A 1,974-nucleotide genomic window follows, 5' to 3' on the forward strand; every position below is an offset into this window, starting at 1 on the left:
CACCCTGCGATCAGGCATGGGTGGAGGGCTCCAGGTGAGTCTGGGTTCCAGTATGGAGAATGGGTTCTGAGCCTAAGGTCCTCTCTGTTTCCAGTGCGTGGATAACATCCGCTGCAATGGGCTCATGATGAATGCCTTTGAAGAAAATTCCAAGGTCACCGTGCCTCAGATGATCAAGTAAGTGCCCTTAACCTGTCTATACTCTAGGAACGGAGCATCTGCTCAGAGACTCTAGGACCTGGACAGGGCCAGTCTCTGGAACTGGGAAGATGCGGGGTTTGTGATAGAGCTCATTCATTTCATGTTTTAAGTTGATGTCTATTTGAATGGATCCTTTAATGTCGCTTTTACACGTTTTGAGTTTTGGGGTTTTATTTGTTATTGTCATTAGTGATGGAGGTGGTGTTTGTTTTCTTTTCTTTTCTTTTCTTTTCTTTTCTTTTGTTTGGGATGGCATTTCTCTGTGTAGCATTGACTGTCCTGGAACCCACTTTGTAGACCAGACTGGTCTCCAACTCTAAGTCCCCCCTGTGTCTGCTTCCCGAGTACTGGGATTAAAGGTGTGCACCACCGCCATCCAGCTAGGTTTTCTTTTAAAATAAACTTTTATTTGCATGTTGGATTTTTATCTATTGGGCTTTTTAGAAATATTTAGGAATGAAAATCTCACAGATTGGTTTCTAAAGATTTTTCTTCTTGTTACAAAATAAACACATATAACATCTCAAAAGTACATAACAATCTAATTGCAGGGTGCAGTTACACAGCCAGTGTGTCTGCATGAATAGTCCCTCAGGATACAGGAAATAGCATNCTTCTGGACACAGTTGTCCCAGCCCTGACCCCATGTAACATAGCTTCCATAAACTTCCTGAAACATCTTTCCTCAAGTGACTCTTACCTTCTTCTTTCCTCTCCTCCTCCCTCTTCTTCTTTCCCCTACCCTGCATCACTTTGGCTGTCTGGCTCCCATCCTGTCCTCTGAGTTTTAAGCCTGATGATGTCACTGGGTCCCTCCTGGGATGCCATTGCCCCCTGGCCTGTGTCTAGATGACTATGGCTGGTCTCTCTGTTATTTNCNGTGAGTACNCTGCGACAGTACATACCACAGGACTTGTATCTAAAAGATGCCAGACTCTCTTTGTTCACACTTGCCACCAAGAAAAAGTCAAGCACCTGATAAGCCTACTGTGTGCTACTGTTACATATATTCACAGTGAAAAGTCACTCTGCACATTTAGAAGTTAATGAAGAAAAACTCTTTAATAATAGCATGTTAACTAGCTCTGCTAATACACAAAAGGGAACAAGCTTTCAACAGAATTTACCAGCCTATATATGCCTTTGGCTTATTAATTCCAAATACACTATCACTCTTAAGTTCTTTAGGTCCCAATTGCAAGATTACACTTGGAACAATTTAAACAGAGACAGGAGACTTCAAATCTGGCCACTTGGGCAGATGGGAGATTTACACAGAGAAGATATTGCCACAGTTATTTCTCAAATACACTAGTGTTCCTTTTGCATAGTTGCTACCTGGGGCATTCCTGTCCACCTGGCAGAACTATGTTTTATGGTTGTACCAGGTCAGTTGTCACCCTGAGTTGCTCCTTGAGTTACATCTTAGAGGTGTGGTCTTTGATATGGAAAAGGGCCTAACGGCTAGTTATAAGTTGAGGATGTGTGGTGGTTTGAATATGCTTGGCCCAGGGGGTGCCACTACTTGGAAGTGTGGCCTTGTTGGGGTGGGTGTAGCCTTGTTGGAGGAAGTATGTCACTGTGTGGGTGGGTTTTAAGACCCTCATCCTAGCTGCCTGGAAGCCAAGCCCAATTAAATATTGTCCTTACAAGAGTTGCCTTGGTCATGGTGTCTGTTCACAGCAGTAAAACTCTAAGGCAGAAGTTGGGACAGGGTCTGGGATATTGCTGTGATGCCCTGACCTTGCTTTAGTTTGGAAGAATGTAGATTTT

The 1,974-nt window shown here is 43.6% G+C and overlaps 1 protein-coding gene across 1 annotated transcript in view; it reads left to right on the plus strand.

The window, feature by feature from the left end:
- The window catches only part of LOC115031957 (ras-specific guanine nucleotide-releasing factor 1-like), a 26,147-nt gene that overhangs the window by 15,752 nt on the left and 8,421 nt on the right, over positions 1-1,974 (plus strand). Inside the window, exon 7 of the mRNA XM_029481974.1 lies at positions 95-177. Coding sequence (XP_029337834.1) covers positions 95-177 — 83 coding nt within the window. The remainder of the gene's footprint in view (positions 1-94; positions 178-1,974) is intronic.

The sequence above is a fragment of the Mus caroli genome, chromosome 9 (assembly GCF_900094665.2).
Source record: "Mus caroli chromosome 9, CAROLI_EIJ_v1.1, whole genome shotgun sequence".
Lineage (NCBI taxonomy): Eukaryota > Metazoa > Chordata > Mammalia > Rodentia > Muridae > Mus > Mus caroli.